The 22,573-nt window shown below is 26.4% G+C and overlaps 1 protein-coding gene across 3 annotated transcripts in view; it reads left to right on the top strand.

Moving 5' to 3' along the window:
• heph (polypyrimidine tract-binding protein 1 heph) overlaps nt 1-21,745 on the top strand; it is a 75,348-nt gene extending 53,603 nt beyond the window's left edge. For all 3 annotated transcript variants that reach the window (XM_016070744.5, XM_043040731.3, XM_043040737.3), the window contains 8 exons: nt 1,689-1,819; nt 5,037-5,070; nt 13,398-13,490; nt 14,652-14,749; nt 14,864-14,982; nt 16,548-16,628; nt 17,373-17,436; nt 19,238-21,745. In XM_016070744.5, the coding sequence (XP_015926230.2) occupies nt 1,689-1,819; nt 5,037-5,070; nt 13,398-13,490; nt 14,652-14,749; nt 14,864-14,982; nt 16,548-16,628; nt 17,373-17,436; nt 19,238-19,306 (689 nt within the window). In that variant the 3' untranslated portion in view covers nt 19,307-21,745. The remainder of the gene's footprint in view (nt 1-1,688; nt 1,820-5,036; nt 5,071-13,397; nt 13,491-14,651; nt 14,750-14,863; nt 14,983-16,547; nt 16,629-17,372; nt 17,437-19,237) is intronic.
• Nucleotides 21,746-22,573: the final 828 nt, after the last annotated feature.

Below are 22,573 nucleotides of genomic sequence, written 5' to 3'. Positions count from 1 at the left end.
ATATTTACATAGTTAATATGCAGCTTGCAAACAAACAATGGTGTTTTGCTTTTTTTACCAGGTTTCAAAAATGGCAAAAAAGCAAGTGAGTTTTGCTAGCTAAAACAGGAGCCATATATAATATATTAGCAGTGTTGTTCCCCCCCCCCCCCAGCTTATGCCTATTTGTTTTTGAAAACTTAACGTTTTTGCGAGAACATAGTAAGATAATAGAATATATATATTTGTAATTCCTTAGTAAAAAAAATAATTATAAATTTTTTACAAATATCTTAATTTACTCTCATTTCACTCTATATCATTAACTTATTTTGCCAAATTACACAGTATGCTGTAAACTTATTTTAAAACATAAATTTTTTTATTGCTAAATTGCACAGATTGCAGTAAATGCAGATACTTAGAGATGATCTTTGATTATTTTTGCAATTTAAACTTTTTATTTTTATTTATCGCTCTTTGTTAGGTTAACACGATTTAAATTCCAGCTAATGCTCTTAAATTTTCATAATTCTTGAGGGATATATCAATATTCTGAAATAAAGTAAGACGCATTGGCACTTGAACAGTATTTAAAATTATACAGTAAGATTCTGACTATCTATCAGAACAATGGTAAGTTGCTCTCCCAAAAAATTTAAAAAAAAAAAAAAAAAACATGTTGCACAATCTTTTTTTAAATGGTAAGTTGACAGATCTTCTATTAAATTACTCTTTTACGAAAATGTTAAGTGGCATATTTACTGTTTTCCTTTTGAGATTTGACACCCTATTTAAAAATGATTTGATTTAGAAAGAATTGATCTCTATTACCAATTTAAATCAATTATGGTATAAGGAATTTATTAACTAATTCATACCTATTATTTTTTTATCCAGCAGTGTTATAAAAAAAGTTTCTATGCATACTGATCTCAAACTATTCTGAGTTGTTAGCAGGGCCTGATTATAGCCTTGGCCCAATAGGCATGGGCCTAGGGCCCACAATTTCCGCAGGCCCTCAAAAATTAGTAAAAAATCTGATGAAAGATGGGCTAGCTATGTGTTGGTTTAAATACTAAATAAAAAAGTAATTCCAGCTTGCAATAAAAAATAATTCAGCTAATCATTGACTTTCAGCAAAAATCACTGATTTCAATTGTTTGTGGTCACAAAACTATTTTCATTTTTAAAAATATTGTTTTGTTGTTTTATATTTTGGCTTTAATTTATAGATACGTAAACTTAATCTTAGAAAAATAATCTTCAATTGTCTGCTTTCAAAATTTCTTAGAATGTTTCTTTTGAATCATGTAGTTCAATAGATTCTTTTTCATTATTAGGACTACTCTTCAGTAATTTAATTTCAAAATATTTTGTAAGTTGACCAGAAAATTTGGTGGGCCTTGGGCCTGAATTTGTCTTGATCGGTCCCCGGTTGTTAGTTGTTCAATGCTCTATAAGTAAAATTGTTTTGGAAACTGCTAAAACTTAGTTTCAAATAAAGTAATTTTGAAATTAAAATAGTCTAATCTTTTACAATGAAATCTGCCAGTATGATACTTTAGTACAAATGATGTTTGCTTTTAATTTGTCATTTTCCTTTTTTTAAGGTAATCTTTTTTTTTTTTTTTAAATTTCCTCTTTAGGAGCTTCTCTTTAGTTTGTTTTTCCCTTTTTTGTCATTAATATTTCTTTCTTTTATTTAGGCCTACCTTTAGGGGGTTTTGCCCTCTCATCTGCTGCAACGACAGCAGCTGCTTTAGGAGTTGCGGGGTTGAGGCTACCCGGACAACATTTGGGTAGCACCGTATTGCTAGTTAGTAATCTCAATGAAGAGGTAAGACATTAAAAATGATTTTAGCTTTATTTTGTTTGCATTCTTTACTGAGAAAATAACTTAATAAAGATTACTGTGCCACTTTACAATTAATTAAAATTACAGATTTATAAATTACAGTATTAGTTTTATTTTCTGTTACTATCATTATTTATTATTATTTTAAATTGCAATGACTTGATATTGGATATTTAAGTTAAGGAGATGGAATTGCTTACTGCCAAAATGATGTTATTTTGAGCATTAAAAGTACTAAATTGTTATATACTTTTTTTTCCTTCCTATTACTAAGCTTTGTTAATTTAAACACTTTTTCTGAAGTTATAAATGTCATTAATTTCAATTTTTAAATTGAAAATTTTCTTTACAATTTTATACACTGAGAAATCATAGTTACAGCTAAATATAATTGCTTATAAGCAAACACTCTGTTGAAAATATTTTGTTAGCATATTTTGTAATTTTACTTGTTTTTTATTATTTGGAACTGAAATGTTTCTGTATCAAATCTCGTGGTAATGTAAATTTTAAAAATAAAGATACGGAATTCGTTAAATTAAGACAGATTTTTCCAGTTGCACTAATTAGAACTTCGTGCATCTTATTAAATTTTTTAAAAAAAATTTGTGATTGAACAAAAATTGGCAGTTAAATAGAAATGCTGTTATTTTTACTTGACTAAAATATAATTTTTAAGCATATAAGAAATAATAGCAAATCCCACTGATTTATTTGTAGATGTATTTGAGAATTACAGCAAAGTCTTATAAAAGTGGAATTCTGTCAAAAGTGTGTAATATTACCTTAAGTAAAAACAGAAATGTATTATTTGAAATTCCAAAAAAAAAAAATCAAAATTAAGAAAATGTTAAATTCGTTAGAAGTTTCCCCCAGTTAAAGGAGACTGCAAATAAAATTGTCCTATTTTTTTCCAATTGCTAATGTTTATGTTAATAATCCTATTGTTAATGTTTAATGTAGAGTTTTTAAAAAAAGCTGACAAAACAAAATTTATTTTGGAGAAATTTTTTATTGCATAATTATTGTGTGTGTGTAGATTATACAAAAATGCTAAATTTATTAAAAATTTGCTATTTTGAATTATTTATAGTCTATGTTGATTTTTCTAATGCATCACAGTATTGGATAAAAAATTTAAATAGATAATTTTAAAATAATTTATTTTAAAAGAGTATAAAGAGTAAAATAATTTATATCAAGAGTATTTCAAAAAATATGCATGGAAATTTTTAAAACAAACCATAATGTAAGAAATTTAACGATCCCAGATCTTCTGTGTTGGATACCTTTAGTTAATAGTGTTGTCATACAGTTCCCACTCTGTAATGCATTCTACTACATCCTCATCTGCGCCCCACAAAAAAAATGTATTAATTAAATAAATAAAAAATTCTTCCACCCCATCCAAAGAATTCAAAATTCCTACCCTTTTTAAAATATTTTACAATAACATTTGAATCTGCATTCTAACATGGGTCTAGTATCATTGGATACTTGACATTTTATAGAAAAAATCTGTCAACTTGTACAACCAATGTCGTGAATTATGCTATTTCGTAATCAAGTCATTCAAATAAAAAGGGGGGGATCCGCTTATACTTTGAGATGAGTGGCATTTTTAGTCATGACAAAAAATATTTTTTTTTTTTTTTTGTGATAGGATTTGTATTTTTTTACAGACTTATACTTTTTAACTAGTGCTATTGTGTTTGTGCAAATCAAAATTTTTTTAGAGAAATATGCTGTTCCTCACAGATTCTGCCTTTTAAAAGAGTTTGCTGTAATTTGTAAGTCATTTTAAATGCTCAAAATGTCTGCAGTAACTAAATATTGTAAGTGTTTTGTTTTCCAAAAATATTTCAAGTGTCATTCACATTTTTATGCATTTAAGGTCAAAATCAAATATTTAGGATCTTTTTTTTTAGGTGACAATTTATAAAGAAAAAGGTTTTAATATTAATGATTGTTGAGAGTTTTGGGTGTTAATTTTTCTTTTAAGCTGCTTTCTATTATTCTAAACCTGTATGTGAACTTGCAATAACTTATTCTGTGCTGTGCCTTTGAACGAACTTCATTTATTTCAGCTTGTTTGATGTGTTATCCTTCTAGCATTACTTCCAATTAATGTTAACCTTATTTATTTTACAAAGGTGTAGCAAAATGTATTTCAGAACACGAATTTTTAGTTCAAGATTTTAAATTTAAAGACATACATTCTTATCAAAATTTGCGTCTCCAATTTTAAATTTTGATTTGCATTAATTTTTTGGTTTACTTTTTTTTATTTTATTTTTTATTCTAAAATATATATTACTTGTTTTAAATGTTATATTCTAAGGAGACCTGGAATATATTATACTTTCTTTGCACTTTTTCTACATATCTTTAGTCAAAAATGAACTGAGCTCCAAGCAGCTATATTAGATATATGTTTGTTTTAATATAAGTTAATTATTATTTATGTTTCTGCTATTTCAAAACGCTTTTTTTCCCTAAATAAAAAAATAAAAAAAAATTTATTATAATAAAAAATTTTATAGCTCTCCATAATTTTTTTCAAGACTTTGGATTTTATCTCTTTATTGTCCCCAAAAATGTATAAAATTTCTCAATTTTTACTAAAACTTTTGAAATTCCATAGATAATAAGAAGCTTTTAGTTTTTTTAATCTATTTTTATTTGTGACTTAAAATACACTTGATTTCATTGTAATATTTTATGGTTAGCTTACTATTAGAGTGAACCTAAATGATATGAAAGTGATATGAAATTTATATTTCTTGTAGCTCTGTTAATTTTTGAGAAAAGATAGAAAGTGAAATGAAATATGCTAATACATATGTAATTTATCAAAAAATATGCATATGAGGCACATAAGTATTGAATCAATTTATTTTTCTTTTTTACTATTATTAATTTCCGGGTCCCCTTTAGCTAAACGCACTAAGATACTTTTTGCTACATCTAGCATTGACTTTTTTCTTTTTACTATGCATATTGTTTTTTTTTTTTTTTTTTCACTTATTAAATTTATGTATCTTAGTTTTTTTTTCATTTTTCTTTCTTTTCCTCGCCTTGGTATTTTTCCAAAACGAAATATATATCTAATGGACTTCTTTATTCGTTCGCTCGGTCACTGAAAAACCCTTTCAACCTTCTGCTCTGCCTCACCAACCTGTTGCTCTGAAAATACTAGAAGGTCACACCTGATGCTCTCTTTACCCTTTTTGGTATGTTTTATGAAGCACTCTTATAATTTGGTTTTTGTTTAAATTTTTTTCCTACTTACTTTTTTTTAAAAACAAATACCCTTGTTTTTTTTTAAAGTTAATGCACATCTGCTTTAAATATCCTATTTAGAATCTGTACTTATATTATCTTAATTGAATGCTTTATTTATACTTCTTGTATATTTTTTTCTATTTGTTGTGTAACTCTCATTTTTCATACCCCACTGTAGAATTATTTATTATTTATGCATGTATAATCAAAACAAAACTTTATAAGCTTATTATATGAAATCTTTTGGCTGTTTCTTACCCATTTCTGTGCCATAACTTTATAAAAACCTGTTGCTTTGTTTGTAGTATTACTATTTTCTCTTAATTTAAATTTTTTAATGGTTTCGGTAAATTCTTCAAAGAAGGAAAGACATCAAGAATCTACTGAAGCAAAAAAGATTAATTTTTAAGATATATTTAAAAATTATATATATTTCTTGCATGTGTATGGTTCCCCCATTTGTTATTAGCAACAATAAAAAGTTTGTATCTTTCATCTGGCGATTTGGTGGAAATCAAATTTCTAATGTTGAGTTAACAAATATAAAAGCTAAATATTTTATTAGGTTTTCGGTAGTTGTGTGTGGATTTAAATTTTTCCTATTACATAAATTAAGATGACCATCTACTAATTTTATGTTCCCATTTAAAACAACATTAAAGACCGTGATTGCAAAATAGTTTTTTTTTTTTTTTTTTTTTTTTTAAAAAACTATTATCAGATTATATTTATTTTCTTAATAAATGTGCTAAAACTTCTTAGCAAAGAACCTTGTAAAAATTTAAGGAAATCTGCTGTCAGTCACTTCTTGTGGGATTTTAAAATGTTGTAGTTGTCGAGGTGAATCCGTTTTTAAAACTCTCTCGCATGTAGCTCGGAGAGTTCTTTGTACTTGAGTTTATCTGGATGTAATTAATAGGAATATAAATCATATTATCTTAGAAAACTTTCCTAACAAGATAATGTATCTAAATTTTCACATTTTTAAACCATTGATCAAGACTTGTTTTGAATTGTTTGAGAGGAATATTTGCTCTTTGCACTTAAAAATGGCTTTATCCCCAAGAAAATTTAAAAAAATTTAGCAAATTTTTTTAGTTTTATGCCAATGAAATTTTATGATCAGTATTGAATAACATACCTAAACATACAACATACCTAAATTTAAAAATATTAAGAGTGAAAGCCAATAACTGGTTTTAAACTCTCAAAAAGTGTTAAGTGTTAAACGTGCTAAAAGAGTGCAACTAAATCATCTAAGACAAGCTGAACAAGAAAGAATCTGTAATATCATCGTGGAAGGAAGGTCTGTGCAATTCTATAATAATGAATATAAATGACATTAAACTGAAAAAGTAATTTAAATTTATTTTTCTGAAATTATATATTATACTTGCAGTTTATATTTCTTTAATTGTTTTTAGATTCTTATGTATTGAATTGGGTCAAAGCTAATAACAGTTACCAATTTTCAGGGATGATTGTATTTCAGGTGTACCCCAAAATTCCAGGTCTATTGTATCATTCTTGGTCTAAAAACTAGGAGTAGGTCATGTGATTTTTCCATGAATCTCACATAATTCCATTTTTCTTAAGACCATTGGTTTGCTGAGTTCTGTGAGTCAAAAACTTACAATCCAACCATATTTTCACAGAGTTCCACTATCTAAAATTTAAAACTCGCTAAATCTTATGACAAGATGTTTATATACACGTGGTTCCCTTGCCATTTTAATCATTTGGAACTGCACTGAAGACCCTTAACATAATGATTCATAATCGTACTATTTTAGTGATTAAACGATTCATGTAGATTTACCTAATAACCTAATTTAAAAGTTGCATGTTATAAATCGTATTCACACGAGTTTAAAAATCCAAAAGCCCATGTCATTTTCATTAGTTTTTGAAATCCAATATTACATTTCGCATTCACTTGTTTTTTAAATTTAGCATTGATTTTTGTATTTATTCCTAATTTAATAGTTATGCATTGCAATTCATATTTGTAATTTTTTTAAATCCAATATTGTTATTTGTATTTTGTCCTTTGCAATATTGAACATGAATGTTTCGTATTTATTCGTGATTTCTAAGCTACGCATTAAGATTTAAATTCATGCAGTCAAAAAACAGTGTGCACAGCATTTTTTAAAAGATGCTTTTCTTAATTTTTTAAAAGCCCTTATAGGTGTTTTTTTGTGGGATTTTTTAAAAAAGGGCTTAATTTTCCTTTTTCCAAAGTAAGTTTTTTTTTCAGGTTGATTTTTACCATGAATTACGAAAAAAAAAACGCTCATTATTCAATTCTACAGTGTTAGGAATTCATTCAGCCACACCATGTGTACAGATGGTCACTTGCGTATGAAAGCGCCAGTCATTTTACATGTTTAAAAAACCCATCTTAAAATTTTGCGAATCCCCACGCGCATGCACTGAAATGGATTCTGTGGGAATGAATCTGGCACTCTCTTGTGCAACTCGGCTGCATTTTATAAAAGTTTTCTTTTCTTTTCCACCCTCTGAAATCAAACCCAAAAATCTTTCTGAGTTTTCTGATCATGAGGGCAAATGAAACATTCCTAAATTTTTTTCCAAATTCCAAAAGAAAATTTTAATACTCCTTTTAATTTCATCATCAGTGAAGCGCCATTGTTTTCATTACTGACAAGGATGTGATGTTCTCATGTTGTTTTATTAATGGATTTGTCCCACAATTCTTGAACGTGACTTGGGAATCATTCACTGCTTTCATATTTTCCCTTGGATCCAGGCATTCAACTATCACAGAGCTTCATCACCACAAACTTTTAAACTCCCTTTTATTCGTTTAATTAAATAAATATAAGAATTGAGATTTTCAATCGTGTGATTTTTACCGCAGGCGCAATGCTCTGAAGTAATTTTCTAAAAACTCAATAATATTTAATCTTATTATAATACTCAACAATATAAAAGGTATGAAGTGAGCGGCTTTTCACTATTTTAACATTTAGCACATGCAGTAAAAAATCTTGTTATTTAGATTTACCATTCCAAAAAAAGAAAACAGTTGGATTGAATTCTCTTAAAAACAGTTGAAATAAAAAATTCTATAATCTCATATTTGTTTAATATTATGAATGTGAGGTCCATTTAATAAATTACTTCTGGCAAAAATTTTTAGCTTCAGTACTCACTGTATTTATATTTCAATATTAATGAATTTTTTTCAATCAATTTATTAAAGAAATACTGAATCAAGTTACAAATTTTAATGAAAATTTAATAGGGGCCATTCAGTAATTTCTATGAATTTATAAAAGTTTTCTAAGTTTGTTAATTTTTTACATATCTGTATAAATTTAGTATGATCAATATTAATCTTGTTAATGTTTTTGTTGAATATATTTTAATAAATAATAAACACCCTGAAAAATCATGAATTATGTTTTTTCATTTTTTGTAATATATTGCGATTCATACTCGCACTATTTTGAAATTCAGTATCTCGATTCTCATAAGAACTTAAGTTTTTCCTAACATTAACTACAATAAAAGTGCGATATTCTTCGTTGATAGGTAATTAAAATACAAATCTTAGTTTAAAAAAATTATGTAATACATGAAACGTGTATTGTATATTAGTTAATGTCCTGTTTTTGCACCTGAAATTTTCAGGAATATTTACTGTCCCAACTACCCCTGAATTTGGTGAAATTTGAAATAAAAACAAGATTTAAAATTTCCTTAAAAAGCATTATTTCAGTATTTGTAAAATTTATACTTGCACGCAAACGTACACATACACAAAAAATTTACTGTGTGTTTAATAAAAGAATATATATATTGTTATACACTTGAATGTTATTACGAATTTAAGTGTTTCTTTCTATGATTATAGATCCAATTTTGCAAAAAGGAATAGAAAATTTTTTCTCTTGATATTTTAATTATGAAAGCACACTGTTTCTTAAAGATGAAAGTAAAAAATAGTGATAGTTGCCATAAAATTGTCAAGGTTTTTCAACTCATTAGGAGAAAAAAAAAAGTACATTTTGAATTAGTATTTGAAACAAAAAATAAGAGAGTGTCTACCACTAATAAAATCCATAAATTATAAATTCAATCGCTTTTAAAAATCAGTTTTACCGGAACAGAATTAATAAAACATATGAATTAAGATTGCAGGCGCAGTAATTCTTCCACTAATCTGAAATTTAAATTTTGTTAGTTAAGCAAAATCTCGTTAACAAGACATTTATTCTGCCTTTACCAACACTTTCTCAAGCAATATCTATTTTTTTTTTACACAGATATTTAAGAAAAAAACACATCTTTGGAACATGAGACTGAAAATAAAAATTCATTAATAACTTAGACTAGAATTAATGAACTACTGAGGAAAACACAAAAGTATAAAATTGAGAATCTAAAATGTAATTCCAAAAAAGCAAATATTTACAAAAAAATTAGCATTAAAAAAAATAGCTTTTTTTTTATTTTTATTTATTTTTTTTTAAACATTTTCAAAGTTATATTTTATTGAGAAGGAGAAGCAATTTTTTTCCAAATTCCGATTTGTAACAAAATAGTTATTTAACCAATGTGATATATTTGCTCGCGTTTTTATCCGGCTACAATTAGATCAATTTTAATATTCAATGACTTTTTAATGTGATATTATGACATGGAAATTTCAAATCTCGAATTCCAGTAATAACTTTTCAACATGCAGAGTAGTATTATCAATCCGTGTTTTAATGTTCTTTTTTTTTTGTTGCAATTAATGCAATTGATTTTCTCTTTGTTTTTATAATTTCCATATTGTGACTTGCGAAATTTGAATCTCACATTGGAGTGATGACTTTCTAACGTGCTCTATCATAATTTCCTCTATTTTGATCGTTTTGCCGGCTATTATTTATGCTCATTTTATCTTTTTTTTTTTTTTAAATCTCTATATTTTTTATGCATTATGATGTGCAAAATTCAATATGAATATTTTATAAGTCACTTTTTCACTGGACAACCGCTGTTTCATTGAAGATCCCTCTTTTTTTCATGCGACGTTATGAAGAAACAAATTCAGGTTGCACATTTAAGAAATTGCTTTATTAAGCTATCTTGGCATAATTACTTTATCCACTAAATCTATGCAGCTTTTTGATTGGTGTTTTTTGCCAGTTATTGCTGTTGGTTTCTACATGGTTTTACAAAATCTAAAAATTGTTAAATACTAGAAATTCAAATCGGGAAGCTGAGTATTTACTTTTTGCCACAATAATTCTATTGTTTTTCCAATGAATTTTTCAGCAGTTATCATACCTAATTTCATATGAATTACAAAAAGTTATTAAATGCCCATTATCATTCAATATTTAAGTTTAAATAAATTAAAGCATGGATTAAATGTTTAAAAGAAATGTAAATTAAAATTGGATGCACTTTTGCATTCGTTTTGAATTAAATTTGTTAGCCTTAAATGAACCTAACGGGTTGTTACTTATCTTTAAAAAGATACCACCTTTACCTTAACAATGAGATGTAAATGTCTAAAAAATAGATTCAAAATAAGTATAAAATTATTCTTTGACACTTTGTAGCTAAGAAAATTACAAAAACTTTTGACTTTAAAAAGGCTGTTGAGCGTTCAATCATTTTCAAATAGTAATATGCAAATATTTTAAGATTTTTCTAGTTGTAATGTAAATTAAAACAGCCAAGATAAAATATAAATGCAGTAATTAATGAAGAATTTAGATTCACAATTTGTAAACTTTTTTTTTTCAATTTAAAAAAAAAAATTAGACCCTCCTAATGAATTTTATTCAACAAACTGTGATCAACAGATTTCAAGGATGAAATTTTAAAGTGTTCTGATTTTTCTAATTTTAATTTGGGCATGTAATTCATAATAAAAAATGATATTTTATACATAAATTAATATAAATAGATTAAATTTGTAGTTGTAAAAAGTTAAAATTTGTTAAAAATTACCTTATCTGAAAAATGCTTTATTATAAAAAAAAACTTCAGTATAAATTACTATTTTTTAATTTTATTGGCTTTAGATTTTAAGTATACAATTATTCTACCTTAATGTAAGAACATTTTGTTAATTTTTTAATCATCACAAACTAGACAATTGGCTGTATTTGAAAAGTGCCTTCAGCCTGTTGAGTGGTCCGTATGATATTTTTTCCTGTAATTTTTATTTATTTTATGGCACTCCCTATACATTTTCTACAATCCAATTTTTTGTTCATCAAAACAAAATGTAATATTAAGTTAAACACCCAAATTGCTATTGCAGCTTTTTAATATAGAGAGTTAGTCTCTGAAAGCAAACCGAAAAATCTCTCGAATTTTTGTTGATTACAGGGACCAACTAAACATTACCAAATTTTTTCACCTAATAGCAAAAGAAAGATTTAATTTCTCTTGTTAATTTCATTGTTGGTGAAGCGCTATAGTCTTCATTACTGGTAGGCTAATGGTCTTCTCGTGCTATTCTATTTATAGATCATTGCCATAATCTTTTAATTTGACTTACACCAATTACTTTTTTTTTCATGTGGGTTCCCAGAGCAGTCATGAATCATAGAGCTTAATCACCTCAAAATGTCTATCTCACTTTTATTTATTCAATTTAATAAAGATAATAATTAATTGAGATTTTTATATCCTAATTGCATAAATTTTTTTTAAACCTTAATTGTACTTAATTGCTTTTTTTTACTTATTGCTCTTTATTTTGTATGATTACTTTTAAATTCAATTATCTCAGATTTGTTTAGTATTATGAGTGTACAGTCAATAAAATAGTTTATTTCTTGACAAAAATGCTTAGCTTCAATACTCATTGTCTTTAAATTTCAGAAGTATCTAAAAAAAAAAAAAAAAAATTTTTTTTAATCATTTTCTTTTCTTTTTTTTCTTTAAAGAAATATTGAACCAAGTTGTAAATTTTAATAAAAATTAGGGACCATTCTCTAATTTACTTTTGTAATATGAATTTATTGAAGTTTTCTTAGTTTGCTTAATTTTTTTCGTATCTTTATAAATTCGGTACGATCAATAATATTAATCTTGTTTGGTTCAATATGCTTTTATAAATAACTTTTTTTTTTAATTCTAAAAAATACACTTGATAACCTTTTTAAGTAATAGTTGATTTAATTAGAATTATGAATTACATTTTTTTACATAATTAAATAGTTGTTACAATTAATATGAATATATTAAATAAAGATAATATAGACAAGAAAAGAGTTCCTTGTCAGAAAGTAGTTATTTTATGATCATGTTAAGGCTTCGAAAATTATTATGCTAAGTGTTAAAAAAAGTTTTTTAAGTTTTAAAAGGTGATTATTTTTTGTTGAAAAATTTGCTGCATATGCAAAAAGACAGGACTGGGTAATGCTAGCCTATGGGTAAATGTTTTTTTAAAAATAGAATTCAAACGGTTACAAAGAGTAAAAATCTTTTTATTTTTGGTAAGAATCTTAGTTTGATAGACTAGTTATTAACTGTAATAATTACGTGAATAACTTGGAATTTGACAATCTGTATGTTTTTTTAACCAACAATGCATCAGGTATCCAAATTTAAGCTTTCCGACAATTGCTGTTTCTTCACTATATTATTGCATCACATATTCTATAATAGTCAATTTGGTTACATTGAGTATGGCTTTCGTTTAAAGAAAACTTCCACTGTTAGTATTTTACTATATTCAAATTAAAAAGAAAAAAATATTCAAAATTTGCAATTTAGGACATGCAATTATAATTTATGGAGAATATTTCTTTTGTCAATTAACAAGTCGAGTTCCAATAGATTATTTTAAAATACTGATGACTCGAGATTGTCAGCACTGACTCTAATCACAATTAGTGCCATTGTTACTGCAGGGGAAAAAATTATATTATTTTATTGTCTAAGTTGCTTTAATTATCCTGCATGTAACTGTTTATTTTACAATGACATTTTTTATATTAGGTGTTGAGATATATTGTGGTTTTTCCCAGGAGTAAGCAGATGCTGCATTATATATTCAGTTAAAAAAATTTTATCATTCTCTTAGACTTATATTATTTTATAAGAGGTACTCCTAGCTTAAACCGAAAAAAAAATCCATTTGATTTTAATTAGTTATGCTTTAGAAATCAGAAGTCTTAATTTTCCTATAATATATATGCAAATAAAATGTTTTTAAAGTTATTTTTTCCAATCTAGTTTAACTTATTTCTATTCACAACATATAGTTTAACAAAGGTTTTTTTCTGTGCAGGTGTCTATGGGGATGTGCACAGGGTAAAAATTCTTTTTAACAAGAAAGATAATGCTCTTATCCAGATGGCTGAACCACAACAGGCACAATTAGGTTAGTGTACTATATTTTTCTCTTACTTCTTTGCAAGTCTTCGGAAATAAATTTCTTTTTAAAAACAACAGAGCTTTTTGTTCACTTGGTTCTACATCTCATATTTTATATTTGAGCAAGGTGATTATTATAATTTAAGTCTACTTATTTCTTGCACAAGGGGCTTTTTCATATTAATTAAATGCAGCTTATCACTTTAGGTAAGCCAGGAAGTGTTTGTATTTATATAATAATTTAAATGACTTTTAACATTAAAAACATCTTTCTTTGATTTTAAGTATTTTTTGTTCTAAAAAACATTTTACTTCGTGCTCTCTAATATGAGGCCTATTTTACAATACTAAATAATGTAAACTGTTTTATTAAGGGCATATAGTATTGCATAAAAATAAAAGGACTAGAAATATGTTTTGATCAGGGTGCTAATTCTTTTATCATGTAAGCCTCTATTGTTTTGAAGTTAGAAAAATTTACTGCTCTTATGTTTTAATAATTAAGAGCGTGTCTCTTACATTGTTGGTAATTTATTAATGTTATTCCTATGGAATTATTATTTTCTGGTTGTTGCATCAACAGTGATGCCAACTATTAGAATTTCATACTCAAAATTGCAGTGTTTCCGTTAAGCAATAAAAATTGCAGTTCTCGAGAATTTTGTTATTAATTTTATAATATTTTTTACCCCCTAATCTAACAAAACTTATGACATTTTGCTTACAGTAAAAGTTTTTTTTTTATGTTTAATAGTAATTTCATGCATTATATTATTAATATTAGTTATACTTATTTTTATATATCCATATAGAATTACATGGTAAAAACACTTTAGGTTGCATGCATAATTGTACATCTGATTACCGATAGTTTGGAAAGTTCGTACCTGTGTATCTAAAATCAATGTTATTGAAAATAATAGACTTTTATAGACAGGCAAAGGCTTTTATCATCAAGTAGTTGACAAGCATTCAATTAGTTAACAGCATTTTAAAAGTGTTGAAATGTTAAATAAAAGTTAGAGCAAAGGAGTGAAAAACCTTGTATAAATGATTTTTTACATTACAATTTATTTTTCATAAAAAAAATTTTTATACCTAAACATTTTTATTTTTTTTTTACTAAAAATTTATATCATTTGATTGATAAAAATAATTTACTTTGCAGCTTTGGCGCATCTTGATAAAATTAAAGTATATGGGAAACAAATTAGAGTAGCACCATCTCGTCACCAAAGTGTTCAAATGCCTAAAGATGGGCAACCAGTAAGTGCTTGTCTTTATTTTGGATTTAACTATGATTGTTTCTGTAGCCAGTATTCATTTTGTGTTCAAAATACTATTTAGCGATAAATTAAAGACATTAAAATTCTATTTCAGGATGCAGGTTTAACTAAAGATTATACACAGTCTACTTTGCACAGATTTAAAAAACCAGGTTCAAAAAATTACCTCAACATATATGCTCCATCTGCCACATTGCATTTGTCTAACATTCCGTAAGTAAAGCTGTTTTGTTTATTATATATTATAGTTTAGTTATTCAGGGTGCGTATCATTTTAAAAGTGCATTTTTAAAAGTTTAGTTTAAAAAAGCCATTGAAGGCGTTTTTAAAAGGTGCTTAATTTTCCTGTCGATTTTCGAAACGAATTAGGCAAAAAGCATGATACTCCCTTTTTTTCTTTTGAACATTTTAACAATTCATTTAATCATAATCCATTTTGGTGTACAATCAGTCAGTAGCGTATAAAACTGCCAATCACTTCGAATGTTTGATGAAATACTTGCAGGTTCGCATGTGCATATACTGAGCTAGATTCACTGGGAAGGGGAGGATTCTTGCACTGTCATGTGCAACTCTGCTGCATTTTCCAAGAAATTCTGATTTTTCCCTCTGGAATCTAACTGAAAAATCTCTCTCATGATGATCACGGGGACCAACAAAATTTTATCAAAATTTTATTTTCCTTTATAGCAAAAGAAAATTTTATTTCTCTTGTTAATTTCATCGTTTAAGTGCCATCGTCTTTGTCACTGGCAAGCTAATGGCCTTCTCACGCTCTTCTATTTATTGATTAGTACATTATTACTATTTATAGATTCTAATATCTCAGATGTGTTAAGTAACTTTGATTTAAATCTATAAAACTTTTATTTAAATCTAAAAAAATACACTATATAACCTTTTTAAATAATTAAATTTTTTTTTTTTTTTTTTTTTTTTTTTCGAAATTAAGTAATGTTAAATTAATTTAAAAATAGAATGAGCCACACAAAATTTAATATATTTAAAATTGTTTTTATGGTGGCTAATGTAATCAAGATAAAGAGTTCTTTGTCAGAAACTAGTTATTTTATCATAATCATGTAAAAGTATTTGAAAATTAATTTGCATGTGATAATATATGTCTATATGACAGGGTGCGTGCTTTTTTAAAAAGTGCTTATTTTTTATTTTCGTTTTTTAAAAGCCCTTAAAGGTGCTTTTTTCATTGGGCGTTTTTTAAAAGTGCAAGTGCTTGAAAAAAAATTTTTAGTGCTTAAAAGATGCTCATTTTTTGTTGAACAATATGGTTACGTGCCCTGATATACTTTGTTATATTTATTTTTATTTGTTGCTTATTAAACAAATGAATTTTCATCATTAATTTTCTGATTGCCTGAAATTGTAAAATATTAATATTTATCCTTGAATTGCTTTTTTTTTTTTTTTTTCTTTTAACTTTTATTCTATATAAATAAGTTATGAGTGCATATGCTTTTTCTGCTCTTATATTGTTTTGTGCAATTATTTTAATCAAAGAAAAAATATATAGGCTTAGTATAGCCAAAGTTCAGTGTTAGCATTGTGATTTCTTATTTTACATTTTATGAATTTAATTGGGCACAATATAAAATAAAAGGAGTAAAATTATCAGGCATAAAAATGATATGTTGACTTCTGAGGACCAGCACTTATTTTTGAGCTCTCCAAAGATGTCAATTTTTGTTGCTGCTTTAATTTCTTTTTTTTTTTTTTCAATTGATTTTTTTTTTTTTTTTTATTGAATTTCCTATTTTTAGTCCAAGTGTGACTGAAGAGCAAATTAGACAAGCCTTTACAGATGAGACTGGAAGCAACATTGTTGGTTTTAAGTTTTTCCCGTAAGTTTGTTTTTTAATATCTTTATACTTTTTATTTTCTTAATAGTCTCCAACTTATTATTTTTTAAGAATGTTCCTCAATTAAATTAATTATTCCTTGAGCTTCTAAAAAATAACATTCATTAAAACTTCTTTAATTTCCATAAAAACTGTGACCGTGATATCAATTTTTGAAATAAAGAATGTTTATAATGTTAAATAATAAATTTCCTAAAAATTTATTTTTCCTTTGAAATTTTTTTTTTTTTTGTGTATAAGCATTTTATTTTGACCCTTAACACATATCCCTTGAGCATTTTTTGCACCATCAGTAACCAAATGCTTGCATTTTTTTGATAATCAATTATTTGCTGTACTCTACAAATAACAAAATTTCGTCATGCGGGTGGAGTGTCCCTTGAGCATTTTTTGCACCATCAGTAACCAAATGCTTGCATTTTTTTGATAATCAATTATTTGCTGTACTCTACAAATAACAAAATTTCGTCATGCGGGTGGATATGTGTCCCTTGAGCATTTTTTGCACCATCAGTAACCAAATGCTTGCATTTTTTTTGATAATCAATTATTTGCTGTACTCTACAAATAACAAAATTTCGTCATGCGGGTGGATATGTGTCACCTGTTGCGTATGTTGCGTGTTTTAATCTAAGTTTTGAGAGTATTAACTTCATTCAGTTAAATTATATTTTTAACTTGTTGTAATTAATGAAAGGCCTCTAAGCTTCCGAAATCTAATTGTAGGAAAGACAGAAAGATGGCACTAATACAGTTGGAGTCTGTGGAAGAAGCTGTTATTGCTTTAATAGTAAGTTTGCCTATATTGTAATTCTTTTTCAATAGTCTATATTTATTTAAAACTGATGTCGAAATTGATGCAAGTGAATAGCCAAAATGAGAGAACACTCGAGCATTTTATTTATTTTCTAATATATTTTTTAGTTCAATTTACTTAATCATAAACTGATAAAATATTTTTTCTATAAATAGTACGAATGGAGGTATTGAGGGAGAACTTAATTGCATTCTTAATAATAAAACTTACTTAAATATCAAATCTTACACTACTTAACCTTGTTAACGCAACCTGAGTGTAATAATGCATGTTAAGTTCGAACTATTTATACATGATTATTTCTCCTTTTATTATTTAAATATATAGATGTTTGACCTTTGTATCTGTTAACTTGTTAATATTTTGTATTTACGAAGTTCTTTAATTAAATATTTAAAATTGCAAGTAGTTTTCATAAAAAAAAGAAAAAAATTAAGAGAAAATCTGTTATTTCTTTTTCCAAGTTTTTAACATTTTTGAAGTAAAGTTTTATTTGAAACATAATTCCAATATTGGCGATTTTGTTTTCTTATCAATTCTTGCTTCTAAAGCACTGTTTAAGGGTTCCAACATTTTCACTGACTATCAAATTTGTGTTATTTTTATTTTATAAAGAATTGCATAATTATGTCGCTTGGATTATGAAACAGGAATTTTTTAGGTTTTTGATGTTCATGTTTTCATTACTTTAATAGGCAAAAGGAAATATAATCATTTAAGTTGCACATTAGTTCAATGAGCTAATCATATGTTAATAATACCAGGGGGGGAGCCGTGACGGCTCAGGGTATAAAGTGTTCTCCTCCCAATGGAGGCGACCCAGGTTTAAATCCCAGAATTGTCTGGTTGATCCAATTTCTGCTCCCAGCTTGCACTAAACTTAGTGCAGGTGTAAAACATCCTCAGTGGACATAATAAATATCCTCAGATCGTGGGTTAGAATCCCCATGCTGTCAGGCTAACTGAGAGATTTTCGTGGTTTTTCACTTCATGTAATGTGATTCTGGGTTAGTTCTATAAAAAGTCTAGTTTGTCTCCATACTTGAGCCACTGATGGTTGTAAACTAAAAATTGGGTTTAATGAAGTATAACCATGTGCTGTTTATTATGTATATCATGGGTCTAATATGATGCAATCACTTTAAGTCTTACTTTGTGCACTTGTGTAGAATCTTTTTTATCGTGTTGTCTGAAGCTCACCCACAAATTAAATGGATCAAAATTAATTTCGTAGCAATTAAATTTGCTAAAATTTATGTCCTTGTTTTTTATCATAAATTTAAAAGGAAGGCTAAAATGCTTGACTTTTTTTTATTTGTTTATCTATTTCATTTTAAAGAATTTGAATTTTTTGCATACTTAAATCTTTTTTGAGTGTGAAACATTTCTTTGATGCCAATTTAAAGATAGTTAATTCCTGATCTCATAATCGAAAAATTGAGGAATAGAAAAAGAAAAATCATCAGAACTTTTTTATAATTTTTGTGGCATTAATTAATATGGCAACATTGTTATTTTTTAAACATTTTTAATGTTATTTGAAAGAATTCAGTAGATATAGTATCAGGTTCATTTTTATTAGTTAGACAATGCTTTTGAAGTGCTTGTAACTTTTTCATACACCTTTTTAATAATTTTTACTTTAGTAATAAAAAGTCATTTTGAGGTTTTTGTTGTTGAGCATTGATTATTGAATCTTATATTGGTGTAACTAGTTATAATTGAAATAAAAATTCAGAAATACAGTATCTTTAACTTTTTTTCTCTTCTATAGAAAATGCACAATTACCAGCTAAGCGATGCAAGTCATCTTAGAGTATCATTTTCCAAGTCAACCATATGAAGCTTAACTTGTAGTTTCGTACAGTCTGTGATACATAGAAGCAACCAGTAAACATCAAATGTACACAAGAACTGAACTTATTACATGTACAGTCATTCACATCGCATTTCATTAATTAATTTCACTTAGTTTTCAGCAGATTATGAAAGAGCTGCATATCAACCCTTCAATTTTGTTTCTTACTATTCTAAATCAAGATCATGTAACATAATTAAAAAAAAAAAAATTATTAATCTGTTGTAAAAATATTTTCGTGAACATATGCAATGACTTGTTTATATTCTGCTGAATATGTTTGTATTTTTTGATTTTCCGCCTTTAATTGTTTTTAAGCAACATTATAACTGTTGTCTCTTATTTCTCATTTCCTCATTTGTTTTCCTGTTATGGATGTCATTTCCCTATTCTATTGCTTCGTATCACAGACATGAACTGTTACTGATCTTTCCTGTAATGTGAAGGATCTGTTTCTTGGGTATGGGTTTTAATAACATTGTCTTTTATATAAAATGATCTGTATTTTTGCAAACAATTACAAATTCTCTGAAAAAGGCACAAATAAAAGTATCCTATCATTTTTTTTAATCCTCATCCTTTGATAGAAACCCGCCTGTTTATTCCTTTCAAATTAACTTTTATCTATACACATTTATTACTGTCTTAGTAAAATACTTTTCGCGTGTGCGCTTTGTATGCATATTGTTGCTTCTGAAAGTATATTAATTGTTGCTGATCGTGGCTGCCGATACACGTTATTAAATCCTGTTTTGTTTGATCACTGTAGCTACTTACTGCTATTAGCGCAGCTGATCACTTGTAATTCTTTATATCCTTTTTTCGATACTAATGTTTCCACATCTATCTGAGACTTATTAAAGACTGAAACTCAACTTTCGTATCGATTTGTATGAAAATGTTTATTAATGGACATTTCATATTTATTCTGTTAATTAATGAACCAAATGTGTGTAAATATATTTGAATTAATATTCATTTTGAGTCAAATTGCTATAATGTGATTTTAATATTGTAATTGAAATATAAATTGCTGTAGAATATATATTTTTAATAGCATTTAATGATTGTTACTTTGATTTTTCTTTTTTTTTTTTTAATCTGCAAAATAGTTAAGTAACATTCCATTTGCAGATGTATTTGTATTTTTTAATTTCTTGAATATATATATATATTTTTCTGTATTTTGCATATTAATAGTCTAGATAAGATTTCTTGTGTCTACATATTTTAATAAATTTTTTCATATAGAAACCATCTTGTTCATGAGATTAGGGAGAAAATAATTGCAAAGACGGACCACATTTAGCTTAGTAACTTTGATAGTTTTGTGTACAGCTTTTATCTGAGGGCTATTTGAAATGTAATTTTTTATTATGCAACTGTTAAATAAAATAGCTTTCTTGGAATTTAAAAAAGTATGTATAAAAGATCACATGACCCAAATGGATTAAAGATTTTACGATTTCTTTTGCCATTTTTGGTGTATTGTAAAATCTTTTTTCTAGTGTCATTTCTGTGCATGAATATTTGATCTTAAATTATTGTGCCTTTATGCATAGTTAAATATAATTTCTGAATTTTCCTCTTAATATGAGCTTAATTATATTCTAAACTTAAGACAAGATTTAAATGAGAAAAAAAATATTTTTGTTCAGTTTTTAATTGATCAATTTTAGTGTCAAAATGAAAGTTTCAAAAGATATTAGAAATTTTTATACTGAAAATAAGCTTGAGTGATACAGGACTCCCAAATGAAATTATTGAATTTTGGGAATTTGGTATTTTTTTGAATAAATGGTATTTTTGTGAATATTCTGATAACAAAATAGTTTAAAATATTTATCTATGTTAAAATACATCATACAATATCAGTGATAAACATATCACCATCAACATACTGCGTTTTAACATTATTAATTGAAGTTTGAATAATTATTTGTTAAAATGTCTACATTTTTCTTTTAAAAAAATTTTTTTTTAAAGCAAATTTTGTTATTGTGCATTGAAAAATCAATTTGAAGCAGTAAATGAATTTTTTTTCACCAATTGTTATCAGAAAAATTTTCTCCCACTTGTGTCAAATATATTGCTTACCTCAAATCAAAGTTATGAAATGGAATCCCGTTATTTAATTGGCAACTCTTAAAGTTCTTGAATTTGAAGAAAAAGATTGGTTAAATGCCGAAAGTGCTTAAAATCATATCATTTATAAATATATATGTATACAAACTTACATGCATAATTGTAATTTTACATACGAGGCTATTGGCCAAATGATACATTGTAAGCACACAACACAAGCTGTGCCTTTTTTAACAGGTGCTACTTTTGTGAGCACTGTTTTGCTTGTGACAAAAAAATTAAAAATTTTTATAATGTGTATTGAAAAATAAAATTTGTCTTACATTTAAAAAAATAAAATCTGTGAAAATTTTCTGTATATGAATAAAATACATAATAGACTTAAGTCCACTTAAACATGGGTCATAACAGTTATTTTCAAAAAATTAGTTCTGAATGTAATACTAAACGTTAACAAATAATAATAAAAAGTAATTAAGTTTGATCTAGGTCATTGCTTTATTTTATTCAGAAATTTTTTTCAAAAATTCAACCAATACATATTTTAATACTGAACATGCCCTTTGATTTATATTTATTGCTCTTGCTTAAAAAAAGTGCTAATTTTTAGTTATATTTTGTAATCTGCAAGAACTTCTTAATCAACTATTTGTTTGCAAGTAACAATTTAAAAGTAATTAGTTTAAATCTCCTGTTAATTTTTTATTTAGAAATGCCAACCAGTTTGCATTTCATTATTGACCTATAATAATTTTAATATTATAATAATTTTTTTTTCCATTGAAGAAACTCTTATTTTTAGTTATTTTCTGTCATTCAGAAAAATTAGTTTGTGTATCTTAGTAGATAACTATTGTGCATTTAAACTTGTTTCTTAATTAAATTAAAAGCAATCTAATTTTTAATCTTTATAATTTATTTGGATGAGAAAAAGTGAAGTTTTTCATTCTAATAGTACTATAATATAAAATTCCTTTGATACCAAGTTTTTGTAAACATATCCACTTAGACCTTTCCACTGTTCGTTTATTTTCATGCATATTTGTTATAGGCATAACATATTCAGAACTGTTCCAAGAATATAACTGTTATATTAAATAATTGTCAGGAGTTAAACATTTTAATGCACCTCTATCACACCATGTGGTATTGTGGGTTCACATACTT

Source organism: Parasteatoda tepidariorum, chromosome 7, assembly GCF_982258835.1.
Source record: "Parasteatoda tepidariorum strain Cologne lab strain chromosome 7, Ptep-v5.0, whole genome shotgun sequence".
In the NCBI taxonomy this organism is placed as follows: domain Eukaryota; kingdom Metazoa; phylum Arthropoda; class Arachnida; order Araneae; family Theridiidae; genus Parasteatoda; species Parasteatoda tepidariorum.
Note: the sequence above shows the minus strand (reverse complement) of the source record. Positions and strands in the feature narration are given on the sequence as shown.